Here is a 16021-nt window from a genome sequence, read left to right on the forward strand (position 1 = left end):
TGTGCATTTGTACGTTGCTGTTTCTTGTTTTTACTTTTCCTACACAAAAATATTTATTCAACTCTAGTTGATCTAGTTTATCTTCGATATGAGTTCCTGCCTGTGTAGCTACAACTTGAATCACTGAATCTTCTGAAGACATTTTATGATCTCTAAGTTTCTGTTCTGAAATGCATGTAGGGAGTCTTGATTTTCATAACTGGAAGCAAAATAAAGTTGGAGACAATAAAATTGACTTGAAAAATAAAAATTAGGCCCGAAATATTAAATTAAAAAACACACGTGCTGAAACTGAAACCAAAATTTTCTGAAATAGTTTCCGAACAACGAACTGTCTTTCAGAAAACAATAGCTTTTTAAGTGAATGTATTTAATTGCATTTCAAGTACGACTGAATCATGAAAACACAATTAATTTACGAATTATCATTGTTCCCAACCATCAATAAAATTCTAAGCAATAATATAATGCAGAAGTTGATCAACATTTCTAGCAGCATCAATCATTAAGAAGTAAAATATTCTTAAAACTAACACACACACACAAAAAAAGAAATCTTTGCAAAAAAAATAGTTGTCACGCTTTTTACTCCACCTAAACCAGTTTCTTTCACTTTCCAGACGAAAATTAATTTAAGATTTTTTAAATCTTAGAATAGCAAATAATGCTTAACCTTTCTCATCTCCTCCTTATCCAGCTCGGAATGATTTATGTGACGTCAGCGCACAATCAAGCGGAGATAACGGAGTGATGCATTTTTTTTTTCTTTTTGTCAGCTCTTTATTTGTTTCTTTCCATCGCATTGTTTTGCTATCACTTTTTGCCTGTTTAGGTGAGGCAATACAATGCTTTCCGATTCCAGCAATGCTGCTGGCCTCTGAATTCAATATTAGAATTATAAGTTACCCAAGAGGGAGGTTATTTATTTAACTTAGTGAATGTTGTTGAGCTTTTGGTTGAAATATCCAATGTCTTCATAAACAGTTAAAATTATTTCTTGTCTTAACCAGAGTCTTTTGGAAAGTAATGCACTGATTATTAAGAAGGTAAGATTTTTATCTTTGTTTTTTAAATTGATTAGGAAGACCCTTCAAATAGTATTTTAGAAGATAACTCGAAAGATCTTAGTTTAAGGAAGGGATTCAAAAAATGGCTACTTGAAATCACGTTCCTGGTCTCTATTGGGCAAAATGTTGTCCAGTTGCCATCTTCTTTCGACAAATAAGAGGTTATTTACTGTATTTTTAAAACTTGTTTGAACTTTTAGAGGAAATTTACGTCCGGATGAGGTATTCTTTAGTGAAGTTTGAAGACTCCGTCGAGACACCTAAGGTTAAAGGAAAATTGAAATTTGTCCAAAATGTTGAGATTTTTAATAAAGGCAAGATTTGTCTCCAAAAAAGGAATACCTTTCATTTTTTCCAATACCAGTCGAGTGCTAATCCCTTTCTACAAACTCTCTAAATTTTTAAACCAAAAATCCATGATATGGGAAAGACAGTGATTTCTTGGTTTTCCAAAAATTTTTGAGAGGTACACTTATCGGTGTCTGGAATTTCTACATTCAAATTCATTGGTGTTTCGCTCTCATTGCTCTCGATTGTTAGTGGTTTTAGATGAGATGATTAAAACTCTATTTGGAAAAGTTCGTTTCAAGTCAATATAAATCAATATTCCTTAAATAGTATATCGAAATCTCGTGTCTTTACAATACCAAACTGTTGCTTCAAGCAATTTCATAAATCCTCAATCGGTAATTTAAATTTTTTTACTTAATAGAAATTGGTTGGAACATTTAGTTTTTGTTGATACTTTTAAACAAAGTCGGTGAATAAGAAGTTAGTCACATTAGTTTCACTTTATTTTTTCTTTTTTTGAACCAAAATTTTTTTAATATTTTCAAGGGTTTTGTGTGTGTGTGTGTGTGTCAGAGAGAGAAAGGATATCCCATTTTATTTTTATGGCGTTACGAAGTTCGCTGCGAGTGAAACAGCTGACTTAAGACTAGGAGACGGGTAAAAACATCACTAATTCCGACAGACAGTTACTTTCTTATAACTGATAAAAATTCGACTACTTCCTTTACGCAACGTTTCAAGCCTTGTTTTCCTTGTTGCAGTTTCACGGGTTGGAAAGATAATAAATTGCATTTGCTTTGCGATAATGGTTTCACTCCAAATGTACTTTTACTTTCATGTTAGCACAATGTGTACTTTAAAAACTGAACTTTCTTCCTTCAGTAATGCCAACAAGGTGTTAGAATTTAATTTCTAGATGCTGGGATGCATTACAAACAGTACCTAGTTTTTCTGCCAGTTTGACCTTGAGAATAGATGCAACAATATCTTTCATTTTGCATCCTCTGCTCTGCTTTTCCTCAGTCTTTTCGCGATTGCGCAAAAAATTGCAGAGTTTCTTGATCTTCAAACGAAAATTTCTTTGCATGTAAGATAGAGCTGGGACATACTGCACAGACTTCTCCCCATACCATTTAAAAAAAAAAAAAAGGTGCAAATATATTTGCGTAATAATCAATAAATGCTCAAAAGGACATTAATTTTTCCTCTGCCTTAATGAATAACTGTAAGACTAGGGTGTTTCCAAAATAGTTCAAGGCCTGTTTTTCAATGCATTTTGTTGAAAAAAACCATCAAAATGCCATGCATCGGGCCTGCATGTAACTAGCAAAACCGAAATTTGGATTTTTATTTATTGATAAATGTTCTTCTACATTTTCTTACCTCATTTCCTTTCATTTACATAAATTATGTGCTTTTTGTTTTAAAGATACTTCTAGCCACTGGTCAAAAATCTCAAAAGAAAGGTCTCTCGGGCATTTTCGTTTCATCTCATGGTTGCAAAACATGCGGTTTGAATTCCCGACGGGAAAAAAGTCTAAGTGCATAGTTATATATTTTTTCGCTGTATATTTATCTCGTTCTTTGTGTTTATGTTTTGTTATGAAACAAATCGATAATAATTTGTATTGTGAAATTTCTTCGAACATAATACACGATTAATTTCTCGATAATCCCAATTTATTTCCTTGGAAATGTTTGTCAGAATTTACGCAAGAATGACATTACGTTTAGAAAAAGAGAAATATGAGCAACATTAAACAAAAATATGCATTGGTATTTGCGTCGCCGCTGTCGTGTTCAATACGTACTCGTACTTTATGATCTTTAACGACATAGCTAAGGATCAAAAAAGTGGTTTGAAGTCTCTTATTTTCTTTTTCTCTTTATGTATTTTTCCTTTTTCTATTCTAAAAAGCAGTAGAAAATTCTTGTTTGCATATTTTTGTTGCATGAAACTATGCTGCCAAGTCTCGGAATGTTTTGAGTAAAGATCTGAAAACTACCACCCAACAGTTCAACCCATAAGAAAACTCGGAAAAGGTTGAGTCATTTTAAATTTACTGAAAATGTACTGAATTGCCCCACTTTTGGAGGAAATAAAATCCTCATCAATATGTATACGTGCATATGAAAACTGTTATATGCAAAATAGAGCACTCCGTCAAGTTCTGGAAGGGAGGGTCAAGTGGAGGTTTCCTTTTGCTTGCTAACAAGGGAGAAATACGCAAACTTAATAAATATTCTGAAATTATCTGCCTCAAAAGATATTAATTTTTCATTTCCATCGTTGTCCATCTAATTGTTGCGCACATTTTAGTAATTTGTTTCTCGCACACGCTTGTAGTGTTGTACATTCAGGGCCGGACGAGAGATCATATCAGCCTAGTCAGAAACTAGGGGCTCTGCCGTTGAGAGAGCTCGGCTCGGGATCGGAGTAGTATACATTCCATAGTTATGGGGAGAGGAGGTCCCGGCGCCCAAATTGACATGGGTCCGCCTTGGTCCTGTGTTCAATAGGCATCATGAGTGAAACGAAAATTCCCATAGTCTACGCTCATTCCCCCCCCCCCCTCCTCCCCGCTGAAAGGAACAAAAATACTCATGGAAGGAATGACTGCGAGTAGCGCGCAAAAATCCTAGCATTAACGCCCGTATCTAGGGCCTGATTGCTGAGTAAGCGAACAAAGCCATGCCCGCTGTTTAGGGGACTCCAAACGGCTGAAATTATTTAAGCGAATGGCTAAATTTTTAAAGTTTGACTATGGCAAAGGGGCCTCCCGAAAAAGTTTTTCCCCAGGGATCCCCAATGTCTTAATCGGGCCCTGGCCGTATTCACCAGATTATTCCAATCTCGGTCAGACGCCTGAATCACACATTGTAGCTTTCTTATTGATCCGTCGGTTGGCTGTCTAACCGAGGTTCGAATCCTCTGGTGAATACGGGCAATACAAAAAGAAACAGTGTAACAACAACAAAGCTTGTGGTACAAAAAAAGATGTAATTAAAAGCACAAAATAATCGCAAATTCTACTACAGCGATGTTATACCAGCACATTTATTTTCTTACGCTGTTTATATGTGATACAATGTGAGAATGTCGTAAACGCTGGAAAATAAATAATAAACTAATATTTTTTGACACTTATTTCTGTGATTTTACACTTAAAGAAATTTTTTAATTTATATTAATGAAACAAACGCCAATTTTTCAGCAAGCTTGCAACTAAATCAACACATAAAAAAACATCTGTTTATAATATTTCCGATGAGAAGGTAAAGGGCAGTGTCTGCAAAAATAGTTTTTGAGATATTTGAAACGAGTATTGGATTCCATACTAACAATAGGGAAAATGTCAGAAATTGACGGGGGTTTTTTTTTTCGTCTTTATTTTCAGCGGAAATCAAATAAGTAAGCTCGTAAACTAAATAGATGACAATTGCAAAAAAAAAGGAAATTTGAGGGTACTGCACTTTACTGCAAAACATTTATATCTACGTAATTATCCTTAGCTACAATCGCTTTAAAACTGTCGAATCTCCCAATTTAAGCTAGACATATGGTGAATCGGGCAACTTTTGGTCTTCCATCATTTAATGACTTCCTACATGCAGCAGATTTTAGGCAGATAATTCGAAACAGAAAGGATACCAAGTTTTAAAGCGGATATAAGCGCACGACTTGTGAACATAAAACTTTTAACAGGTGCCCCTTTGGCAAATAAGAGATCGGACTTGTCTTCCTCGAATTGCATGGTCGTGTTGCGCCTCCTAACCACTTGATGTGGCAAAAGGATTCGAAGAACTTTGTTCCATAGGAAAATCTTTTTTCGAGATTTTCAATTTGCACTCTTTCAACCAAACTTATACTCCGATTTACTTCAGCTTAGCCACTTGGTATTTATGAAATAGTTTTTAAAAATCTCTTAATTATTAAGCGATTGTCGCTGTCACTCTTGCATTTTAATGTAACATCATTCAAGTGCCTTTCTGATCCTTTATCACCACTGTTACGGTAAGTTCATTTATTGTAAGGGCTGCGATACCAAGTCAATTACCCAGGGTCTCCGAAAACCAAGTCTGGCCCTTTGTTAGTTTGGTCGCCGAGCGATAAAACTTATTAAACTTATACTACTCCGATTGCAAGTCGGACCCCTAGTTTCCGACTAGGCTGACATGACCTCTCGTCGGCCCTGCAATTGCCAGCACTAAGTCGTGTGGGAGTTTCAATGAAACTCTTACGAAAATAGTTTGGTTTAAGCTTTTGGGACAAGCAACATTGGGCAATGTCGTCCATGCATTCAGGTTTTATGTCTTATAGATTTTCTATAGTCTGGCTCTAAACTCTGATAAGTTGCCTTCCAATCGGCTGAAGCTTAAACGAATCCATTTGTTAAAATAGGTGTTTAAAAAACCGCACCGCTACTTTTTTTTTTTTGAGCAATCACGATTGTTTATAGTCCTCACTTGACCGTCCTTGGCGTTGTGGTTCCTTTTTCGGCTTGGACCAGGAGCCTCTGCAGCACCACCGCCCACCGTCCTCTGCAGGCGGCGCGGCTGCTCCGGTTCTGAGCTATCTGCTTATCCGCTTCTCCCGGTCGGAGGCGTTCATGTCCTACACACGCGCATACTCACACAGGCCTACGTGCATGCACACAGGCCTACGCACACACACAAACCTACACACAGGTCTCCGCACACACACAAGCCTACACAAGTATGCACGCGCGCCTAAACACTCATAACTATACACACGTAACCGCCCTGGAGGAGGGGCAAGCTTGGGGGGACAGGAGCCGTTTCTAGAAACAATAACTCCAATGAGTAGGGCCCTGTCGCAACTTGTGATTGCGAAAGATATAATTTAAATTCAAAATGTCAGAATTTATTTTTATTTATTTTTTTTCCAAGCTACTTCTCTTAGCTCCGCTAAAACATACATGAGCGTGTTCAAGGCCGTACTTTTTTGCCAGAGCCAGAAAATATTGTGAAACCTTAGTCATACAGCAGCCATTAATACTATATTTCGGTTTGACCAAGTTGTTGTATCCCTTTTGCCAGGTGATTTAACAAAACTGCGTAAACGAATAATACGAGTTAACAATGATAGTACCGTGCTGAGAGAGAAGTAACTGGACTCATCACATTAATGAAGTCCTTTTGCCGAGGAGTTAACACATAAAACTTCTGTTACAAATGTAAAGAAAACTTAAATTGTTTTGCATTCTTTAAAATATTCATTTTTGTTGTATTCCAATTAGTTTCTTTTTTGCTACATCTCTTCGAAACTCCAGAGGAGTTATTGATAAACCTGTGCAAAATTTGTACCGATTATCTCATAAATCTGTAAATAAAGGTATCTATCGTATAGGCTTGTATGATTACTTCTTTAACGTGAAAAAAAAGTATTTTTAAAAAGCCCTATTTAAAGAATATTAAAAGGCTATTAAGACATCTCTTCATGTTTTCCCCACCAATCAATGGCCAGTTCAAAATGGCATGTTTACGACGTGCATACTGACGCGTTAATAAGCAATACGAATTTATGGGCAAATCTTTTAAAGGAGAATCTTCTTTTAATTAGAACTCTGAAATTAGTGAGAAGTCTTAGCTTTTTCTTTTACCGATTAGCCGTCAGGAGCCCAACGGCTGCTTTCTATCTTAGTTATGAATTCGAAACACGCAGTAAGTGCAAACTATTGTAGATGCGCAAGTAAAAGTTATGATTTAGAAAAGAAAACTTATCTTAGTAACGGAGTAAACGTGCATCATACATCTACTGGCAAAGAAATAATTATCAAATCTAGCTTTTTCTTGAATTATAAATCAAAGAAAACTTAAGAGATCTTCCTAGTTTTCTTTCAGTATAATTGTCGTCTAGGTCTTCTTAGTTATAGCTGACTTCTTGGTTACTTTTATTCAACTGCCTATCAGTTTTTAGTCTTCTGTCTATCAGTTCTTAGCCTGTCAGCCAAACCTACCAGTCGGCTTTTAGCCTAATGCTAGTTAGTTTTTAGCCTAATGCTAGTTAGCTTTTAGCCTAGTACATGCAGAGGGGAGAAGGGACAACTGTTGGCCCGTGCCAGGGCTTGAAGGGGGCCCAATATTTTTAAAACTAGGGGTGAACTATAGAAGTGAACAATATGGAGGAGGGCCCGGAAAAGTCATTTCTGACAGGCCCCAAAACTTCTGTGGACACCCCTGACTACATGTCAGCTTCTAACCTACTGCCAGTCAGCGCTTTGCCTTTTACTTACCAGCTCTTAGCCTCTTACATGTCGGCTCCCGGCCCTTTGCATGTCGGCTCCCGGGCCTTTGCATGTCGGCTCCCGGCCCTTTGCATGTCAGCTCCCGGCCCTTTGGATGTCAGCTCCCGGCCCTTTGCATGTCAGCTCCCGGCCCTTTGCATGTCAGCTCCCGGCCCTTTGCATGTCGGCTCCCGGCCCTTTGCATGTCGGCTCCCGGCCCTTTGCATGTCAGCTCCCGGCCCTTTGCATGTCGGCTCCCGACCCTTTGCATGTCGGCTCCCGACCCTTTGCATGTCGGCTCCCGACCCTTTGCATGTCGGCTCCCGACCCTTTGCATGTCGGCTCCCGACCCTTTGCATGTCGGCTCCCGGCCCTTTGCATGTCGGCTCCCGGCCCTTTGCATGTCGGCTCCCGGCTCTTTGCATGTCGACTCCCGGCCCTTTGCATGTCGGCTCCCGGCCCTTTGCATGTCGGCTCCCGGCCCTTTGCATGTCGGCTCCCGGCCCTTTGCATGTCGGCTCCCGGCCCTTTGCATGTCGACTCCCGGCCCTTTGCATGTCGGCTCCCGGCCCTTTGCATGTCGGCTCCCGGCCCTTTGCATGTCGGCTCCCGGCCCTTTGTATGTCGGCTCCCGGCCCTTTGCATGTCGGCTCCCGGCCCTTTGCATGTCGGCTCCCGGCCCTTTGCATGTCGGCTCCCGGCCCTTTGCATGTCGGCTCCCGGCCCTTTGCATGTCGGCTCCCGGCCCTTTGCATGTCGGCTCCCGGCCCTTTGCCTGTCGGCTCCCGGCCCTTTGCCTGTCGGCTCCCGGCCCTTTGCCTGTCGGCTCCCGGCCCTTTGCATGTCGGCTCCCGGCCCTTTGCATGTCGGCTCCCGGCCCTTTGCATGTCGGCTCCCGGCCCTTTGCATGTCGGCTCCCGGCCCTTTGCATGTCGGCTCCCGGCCCTTTGCATGTCAGCTCCCGGCCCTTTGCATGTCAGCTCCCGGCCCTTTGCATGTCAGCTCCCGGCCCTTTGCATGTCAGCTCCCGGCCCTTTGCATGTCAGCTCCCGGCCCTTTGCATGTCAGCTCCCGGCCTTCTACATCTACTGTCAGCATTTAATGCACTGCCAGTCAGCTTTTCATTTCGTCAATGATTAAGGTGCTTATTTTGGCTTTTTGATTTGGACACTTATCACTTGATTTTTCACGCCGTTCTTCATTTGCCGTTATTTAACTTCTTACTCCATGATTATACAATCACTAGTTGATCTACAAATTCAAGTTTCTTTTGTTGAACAAACGCGTTCTTCACTCTGATAGTGGAAAGACTCAACACTTGATCTATCTCTTAAAAATGTGAACAGTTTTTAATTTGTGCAAATACCCCTTCCGGACTAGAGATGCAATCGTTTCTCCATCAGGCGACATTTCAGGTGCGTGGATGTCAACAGAGAGAACACATATTTCGAATGATTACCGAAGGCCTTAGAGAAGTGCTCGTCCGAATGGACGAAAAATATTAACTCAGCTTGGGTTAAGTGTGCGCAACAACCTTTAATTTTTCTTGCGAACGCTCGTCCGTTGCATAACCACAGGATGAAGTAGATTCATGTTTGATTTTTAATGGTCATCTGCGTTCTTTGTATTGGAATCTCGTTTTCTTCTCTTATTTCTTCCTGTAATTTCCATTTTTCTTTGAAAACTGCAGAAAATGAATGTTAGCAACGACGAAAATGCCATGGTTGTGACATCCATTTCTGAAAATAAAGGAAGAGTGTTGTATTAAAAGGCTGGATTACTCTGCTGCCGCGGGCAGCAAAACCGCAGTATCTACAAAAGTGAGTGTTTGAGATATTTGAAGAAACAAGTTTTTGATTCTCCACGAATAAAATGTTCACATTTGTCGTTCTTTTCGTGCTTTATTCTCAGAGGAAGCCAAATACAATCAAGTTTGTACAATAAAGCTGATTTAGATGAGTAAAAATCAAAATAATAATAAATGAAAATTTTGCTGATACTGCTGTTTTACCTATCCATATATATAAATAAATGTATATACATTTTTCCCAGCTTTGGTTTACGTATAAAGACTCTTAGTTAAAATGTGAACTGGGTGATTTTCAAATGCAGTGTCACATTAGGTTCGACACATTTTGAACATTTTTGTTGTTATAAACATTAAAACTTTCCTGTATAAATTCTTTACAATTTACAGCTTTATTCTAACCAGGTGATTTTTTGTGAGTTGATTTGCTTTGAATTTAGAAATTCCAAAAAACGTCTTGGCAAGTCACCGTTTTTCTCATGGAGCAGGAGCGTGCACGGGGGGGGGGAGGGACACCTGTTGACCCGAGCCTGAAGGGAGCACAATATTTTTGAAACTAGGGGCCCGCCCCTGCTCATGAGTGTTACCTTTATAATCCATTCTGATTTTTTTTCTAAAAATAATCTAACAAATCCTGACTAAACTATATTAAATATTCAGTTAGAAGTCAAAGTGGTACAAATATTTATTTAAGAAATTTTAAGTATTTGTAAAAGTGTTTTTCTCGTAAGTGGTAATTTGTTTCCTAAATAAAAAGTAAAGTTTATGATAAAAACATATTAAATTATAATTTAATTTTCGCGAAGTGCATTATTTTTAGAAGCGTAATACCTTTGAGATTCTGAATGGGTTCCAGTTTTACAGTTTTATGCTAAACCCGGTCAGAAAAGAACAGAAACGTTTGAAAAACGACACTCTTCAAACTGTCTCCCTCCTTTCAAAAAGAAAAAAAAAATCCTGAAGCGGTTCTAACCCAAAACCCTGTTTATAAAAGCCCCTGAAAATATTTGTGCATCGGTACTACAATGTTACATCCCTCACCGGCGACAAAAGAGGGACAGTTCAAAAACTGTAAACCCCACACTATTTCGTTTTACGTTTATTTAATAGTGATGTTTTTTAATAACTTAAAACCATTGGTGCGTGTACTCATGTACGAGCGTTAGAAGCAACATTTCTTTAAAAACATGTTAAAAGTAAGAATTTGTACTTTTAAATGTAAAAAAGAAGGTTTTTATCAGGGCTGTAGAGTCGGACTGATTTAGGGGTAAGAGATTCGGAGGCGGGAGTCGGTCATTTTCCCTCAAATTCTGCAACTTTCCTCGAGTTTTTGGAATCGGACTGATTTTGGGGTAAAGGAGTCGGAATCGAAGGCTCTAAAATTTCCGGAGCAGGAGTCTGTCATTTTCCCTCGATTCCACTGCTCGATTTTATTATCGTCTATGATCTCAAGTTGCAAAAAAATTGCCAAAACTTGTGAAAGAAATAGATATGCATATTAGTGTTTTCACAGGAATGGATCGTTGTTTTTTAGAACACTCTGCATTATTGTATTCAGTAGAGAACTGATACAATATAGATACTTCTGTCCAAGGCTCTATTTTTGTGCGTTTAACGATCTTTTTTCCTGGTGGTAGTAGTTTACTTTTCTGTGTTTTTCCAGGTACTCTCCTCCTGTACAGAAGAACGACATTGTCAAGTCTCGAAGCTGCAATGGATCTCTCAGAGCTCCGAAGAGATCCAGTTGTCAGCTGCCACAGACGAACACTCCACTGAAGGCAGATCACTCGGCCCTCAAGGAGTGCAACAGGTACTCTTGTCAAGCATTTTCATGGTTGAGATTGACATATACCTTTGTGCTGAAAAGTAAAGTAAGAAATAACAACGTCAAAAAGCACACATTGCAGATTACTGCAGACTCGTGTTTCGGCGTTGTAAGGAACGCCTTTTTCAATGCAAAATAAATGAGCTTATGGATGAAAAGACATCCGACAAATACCTTATTTCTTACTTTAATTTTCATGGTTATTTTTTGGAGGGAATGTAATACAGGTAATATTCCACGTTCATTAGAACAAATTAATTATAAATGTAATTTAATAAGTAAGAGAACAAACATCATGTATATTTTCTTTTTCAGAGCTGAATTCTGTATTGCAGAAATTTTATGGATGTTCATTATCATCGAACTTTAAAACCATATAAGGCTCAAAATAGCCTAAGATCCGACTGCAAAGTTTCTACGTTCCTCACGTATAAAATCAAAATCGATTTTTTACATTAAATCATGAAATGGGCAGGGGTAATGTGTTTAGTATTTTATTATAAATACTCTGATCTAAAATAAGCTATTTTGATGTCTTTGCAGGCGCCCGCCGACCCCTTTGACAGTGTTCCCGGATTCCCATCACTGCGTCCGGTTTGACGAGCAACTCCAGCTGTCCGAACAGAATATCCGTCGTTCCTGCCGAAAGCTGTTCGCAACCCTCTACGCCCAGCGATTTTCCTGTCCGGATGGAACAACTCTTCCACTCAGGTCGGCCGGATCGACCCGGATCCGGAGTAGGACGGCTCCTGAGCTGGACCTGCGACGAGCTTACAGTCCTGCCTCATCCGTCAGAGAATCACACAGGTACGACCGGAGTCATAAGGAGAGTCCGGTTGCAGTGGAAGGGCGGAGAGTAGGCAACAACTTGGTGTGGAATAACAGATCCATGCCCGAAGTCAACAGAAGGGTATGTTTCTTTCCAAGCTCTCGCATTAGTATCAGTCGTTATTTTTCAATGAAAGAATTCTGTTGCCTTTTCCAATTGCTACTAAAAATTACCAACGGATTTCATCGAAATTCCTAATTTCTTCCACCATTTTAGCTATGGACGCTTTGATAATATAATTTGATTGGTAATATCTGTACCTCAGAGCCAGAGGAGCGTAAGTCACACTATAATTTTACAGTAAAAAGGAAAAAATTTTATGGCCCATGCAAAGGATGGGAGGAACGCTCTTTTAATTCTGATAAAAAAATTGAACAGGATTTTTTTTTTTAAAGAATTATGTTCACATGGCTCGATGCTAAATAGGCTTCTACATACAATGCACTAATAAACAGAAAATCGCAATTTTTGGACTTGCGTCCTTCGGGCTCAGAGGTACAAATATTATCCACTATAATTCTCCGCATTTCTAATCATAGGATTATTAACTCAAGGCTCCACAATTTATAAACCGAAAAAGAGTGATACTTGAACCAAAATATAGTTGCCTATTACATTTTCCTTCAGTACTCTTTATAAGTAAAAAAAATAAAGGTGAAAACAAATTCTACCTCATGATGACTTCCCCCCCCCCGGCGTTTTCTGAAAGTTTAAAAGTTTTTTAAACTATCGGAATGAATTTTATGAATTCGAATTTTTCTATCGGTTCCAGAAGAAGCATTGCTTGTGGGAACCATATATTACTGACTAGTTGGTACACTTGCAGAAAAAAAATATTTTGACATTATGAATGTTGTAAAACTCTTAAAAAATTAAGACAACAGTTCCTAAATAACTCAATCAGAATAAAGGCAACAGATAAATAAAAGACAACCGTCATTTTCAGAAGTCCTCTACTAGAGTAAGGACATTAAGTACTATAAATTCCCCATCAGAAAAAAAAACAGCAGTCCCTAACTAACCATACTGTCCTTTCAAAATCTCCATCAAAATAAAGACAACAGTATTACTAAATGTTTTAATTTTTTAATGTTCAAAACGCTCTTTCTCATGTTTCAGGTTTTACCATCGCCTCAAGTTCCACGGCATATTCTCAAAATACAGTCAAAACTATCTATGGAATATCCAGATATAAGAACTACTCAAAATATTTCTGCCGACAGTGGTTTTTCTAGTTACGGCGGCAGCAGCACTCACTGCACTTGCAACAGTCGCCAAAGCAATATGTGCCTGTGTTCTAGTCAACTCGCTTCAACATCATACCATTGTACTTGTCACCGCTGTTGTTGCTCAGAGCAGCAACAGCAGCAGCAACCTGCCGCACGAACTTTAGAACAGACTGCTGGACTTTTCAAAAGCAACAGCTGTTCTACTCTGCCTAATGTTCTGTCCCATCAAAGCCGTCCGCAGCTCACACAATTTCCACCAAGGACTAGTTCAAGAAGGCCTTCTTCGCAAAGTGAAATGGATATCAAGCTATCCCCTCTTCAGAAAACATCAAGTTATTCGAACCTCTTGGAAAGAACTTCGTTCGCCATGTCCAATGTTCCTGTGTACAGTGATAATATGGTTCAGGTATATGCCAAGCTAGTGCCTGTGGTTCCAGATGAGGGGAAAACTCATTCCGCCTCTCAAGGTGGTCGCAGGGCAAGGACAATATCTAGAATAAGATGTGGTCCTGAAAATATTTACGATTCCATTCGTCCATCAAGTGCAAATACATTGCGTTCTTCGAAATCGGAACCCGTTTCTAGAAGGACAGAAAACGAAAGCACTCTAACTGCTGAGCTATCCAAAGATCTTGAAAGTCTGAGAGCAAGTCGCGAATCTGACTCTAAAAGCACACATTCCGCTGATATCTACAGTGAACCAAACAAAATAGCTTCGGGAAGGACTTCTTTACGAGAGAGTGCCCAAAACAGGACTTATGGCGGTCAAAGACCAAAGAGTATTGGGGTTGTGTCACCCAGTTGTGGTCCAAACCCCGTGTACCTCAAATCAGCGCTGAAAAAATCTACACAAGAGGCTATGCAAAACAGTAAGAATTTTTTTTTTCATTTGAATGTAATAGCTTTAAAAATTGAAAGTTTATATCCACTTTTTTCAATACACACCCTTTTAGGATTCACACTAGCTATATTATTTTTATAGCTATCAGCAGGATGGGATGGTTAAACCTTTTAAACTGAAATTAAATTTGCATTTTTCTCCCTTCAATGCATTTCGCTTTTAGCCCCCCCCCCCTCGAAAAAACATTTTTACTGCTGAGTAAAAACCTTTACATGAAATGTAATATTGAATATATTAAAGGAGTGCAAGCAGAGAAGGGTTTTTTTGGAGGGTTAGGGGTTGACTTATGCCCCACTTTTAACTCTTAGCCTCGAGTTGTGATGGTCAATTTTAAGTTACATAAGAAATTTTGTAAACCAGTTGTTGGACAGAGTGTAAAATAATCTGATTTCGTAACTCTGGAATTTGGTCTTTTGTATATGGCTTTTGCACCGGAGAAATCCAAAAATTAGTGGAAAAATCTGTAGTAAAAATATTTTTTACCACGATAGGACTCTCCATCCATTCTCAGTACGAATTAGGCATAGTAATTCGAAACAGTAAACGGATATTGCGTTTTTTGTATTGTCATTAAGCATACTTTCCGAAAAAAATTCGGGTTTTGCTGTAGAATTTTTATTTGAAAGTCAATTATCTGGTAGCTATACTGCTCAGCGGGTTGGTACATAGCTATTTTGCCAAGAATTTTATAAGGTTTAGACAATTTTTATGTACCGAGTTGGGGCTCTGTTACTTAGAGTGACTCCAAATACTGAAATTTCCAGAGATATATATATATATATATTAGAATGGGTATTGTTCATGTGACTGAGCTTTTATTTTATTCATTACATCCAGAAATAAGACACGAACTCAACTCGTCTGCTTTATCTTTGCAGTCATCTTTCTCCGAATACTGCTGAATCGATTTCTGAGAATGAACTTTCGGCGAAATCTGTGCTAGCATCCGAAGTAAATACCATTAGCACTGTTTCAGATTTATTAGCCGCCAATTGTTTTTCATTTTTAATTCCCATTTTCATCAATTCATTTTCTTTATCATAAAATTGCAAGAAAATTTAAATTAAAATAAAAAAATGCACTTATCTTGAATCACAGCTAAAAACATCTAGATTAAGTCAGCTTTTTAACCAAAGTGACTAAATCAAAATCGGTTTATTTAGTTCAAAATCTACGATGACTAAAGCAGACACAGATTGAAAAGTTGAGAATCTCATTTTTTGTCATGAGTTTAAAATTTGAAGAAGTTGAAGGTTATTACAGGGATGCAAGTAAAAACTTAAAGCTAAAATTCCTCACTCCGTAGTGTATCACTTTGAGGCGTAACCATAATAGATGTAGCATATCTAGATACACAACTCCGTAGAGGATACCACTAGCCACCATTGAACGCGCGAATCTTAAAGTAAATGGGAAAAAGCGTAGCCTACGAGGATGCAGCCAATGATCTCCAGTGGATGCAACGCCGTTTGCATCCTTTTAGATTGCGGCAAAAGTGTTTGGCACGCATGCATTTTTCGGACGGGGGCTTGCCCGTTTACCAATTGGTCTCGGTTGCCCATTTCTCGTTGTGTATCTAACTAATACTGCATCTATAGTTGGAACTCTTAGTGCCAAAAATTATCATTTTGTTCTCCTAAATGTTAAAAAATATTTTTAACTGATGAATAGAGAATCCTAGTGTTTAAAAATGAATAAGAAAGCAAAAATTTTAAAAAAGGGGGTTGGTGGAATACCTTAACTACGCTTCGCCAAATATTAAATTGTTGCATCAAAAAATTTTAAACTCTGTGACATGCTAACTAGACCGATAGAGTGCGCTCA

General features: G+C 38.7%; 1 protein-coding gene across 1 annotated transcript in view; it reads left to right on the top strand.

Annotated features, from left to right (window-relative positions):
* LOC129234147 (uncharacterized) overlaps positions 1-16021 on the top strand; it is a 121357-nt gene that overhangs the window by 89929 nt on the left and 15407 nt on the right. Inside the window, exons 4-6 of the mRNA XM_054868046.1 lie at positions 11077-11223; positions 11782-12148; positions 13187-14165. Of these exons, the coding sequence (XP_054724021.1) occupies positions 11077-11223; positions 11782-12148; positions 13187-14165 (1493 nt within the window). The remainder of the gene's footprint in view (positions 1-11076; positions 11224-11781; positions 12149-13186; positions 14166-16021) is intronic.

Source organism: Uloborus diversus, chromosome 1 (assembly GCF_026930045.1).
Source record: "Uloborus diversus isolate 005 chromosome 1, Udiv.v.3.1, whole genome shotgun sequence".
Classification (NCBI taxonomy): Eukaryota; Metazoa; Arthropoda; class Arachnida; order Araneae; family Uloboridae; genus Uloborus; species Uloborus diversus.